We start from the raw sequence: 1,319 nt of genomic DNA on the forward strand, positions 1-1,319 counted from the left end.
AGCGGCCGTACAGGTGTGCTGAGTGCCCCAAAGCCTTCAAGGGGGCGTCAGGGCTGCGCTATCACCTGAGGGATCACACAGGTGAGCGGCCGTACGCCTGCACCACCTGTGGGAAGGCCTTCAAGAGGTCATCGCTGCTGCAGACTCACCTGAGGGTCCACACGGGTCTTCGCACATTCGAGTGTCCCCACTGCAGCCTCACCTTCAAGTGGGCGTCACACTACCAGTACCACCTGCGGCAGCACACAGGGGAGAGGCCCTATCGCTGCCCCACCTGCCCCAAGGCCTTCAAGAACTCCTCCAGCCTGCGGCGGCATCGCCACACCCACACAGGTGAGCGCCCGCACACCTGTGCCACCTGTGGGAAGAGCTTCTCCCAGGCCACCAACCTGCGGCAGCACCTGAGGGTGCACACGGGTGAGCGACCCTACACCTGTGCCACCTGTGGGAAGACCTTCACCCACTCCTCCAACCTCCACCTGCACCAGCAAACACACTCGGCCGCTCGTCCTTTCCGCTGTCACCTGTGTCCCAAGGCCTTCGTCATGGCCTCCTACCTGCAGCGGCACCTGCGCACCCACACAGGGCCTCATGCACCTGTGGGCACACCTGAGTCCCTGAGTTACCTGTTGGTGCAGAGCCCACAGGGGTGGCAGCTCGTTCCCAATGTCCCCAGGAAGGTTTGGCTGCTGCCAACCCCTCCCAGGGCACCTGGTGGTGGTGGCAACTTGGTGGCCACTGAGGCACAGGTGAGGAAGGGGTCAGACACCTGTCAGAGCGTCCTGGTGGTACCTGGTTGTGGGCAAGGAACAGGTGTCATCGTGGTGAGGGGGGGGAGTGGCACCCCTGAGGGTGGCAGTCTGCAGCTGCAGGTGACAGGTATGACAGGTGTGGCAGGTGTGGCAGGTGTGCAGCTCCAGGCAGTGCCACCAACCTCAGGTGTCACCAGTGTCCAGCTCCAAGCCACTGAGGTGACAGGTGTGGCAGGTGTGCAGCTCCAGGCAGTGCCACCACCCTCCAAGGTGACCAATGTCCAGCTCCAAGCAGGTGAGGTGACAGGTATGCAGCTCCGAGCACCTGAGATGACAAATGTCCAGGTCCAAGCACTGCCGCCATCCTCCCAGGTGACAGGTGTGCAACTCCAGGTGTTGCCACTACCAGTTGAGGTGACAGGTGTGCAGCTCCAAGCCACCAAGGTGACAGGTGTGCAGGTGCAGGGTGGGGATGTGACAGGTGTAACAGGTGTGCAGCTCCAGGCAGTGCCACCACCCTCCCAGGTGCCAGGTGTGCAGCTCCAGGCGTTGCCACCACCACCTGCG

At 62.9% G+C, this 1,319-nt stretch overlaps 1 protein-coding gene across 1 annotated transcript in view; it reads left to right on the forward strand.

Moving 5' to 3' along the window:
• Positions 1 to 5: 5 nt before the first annotated feature.
• The window catches only part of LOC103810094 (zinc finger protein 628-like), a gene marked incomplete at both ends in the record, with an annotated part of 2,211 nt that continues 897 nt past the window's right edge, over positions 6 to 1,319 (forward strand). The window contains one exon of the mRNA XM_009082979.1: positions 6 to 1,211. Within this exon, the coding sequence (XP_009081227.1) occupies positions 6 to 1,211 (1,206 nt within the window). The remainder of the gene's footprint in view (positions 1,212 to 1,319) is intronic.

The sequence above is a fragment of the Acanthisitta chloris genome, unplaced genomic scaffold (assembly GCF_000695815.1).
Source record: "Acanthisitta chloris isolate BGI_N310 unplaced genomic scaffold, ASM69581v1 scaffold14319, whole genome shotgun sequence".
NCBI classification, from domain to species: domain Eukaryota; kingdom Metazoa; phylum Chordata; class Aves; order Passeriformes; family Acanthisittidae; genus Acanthisitta; species Acanthisitta chloris.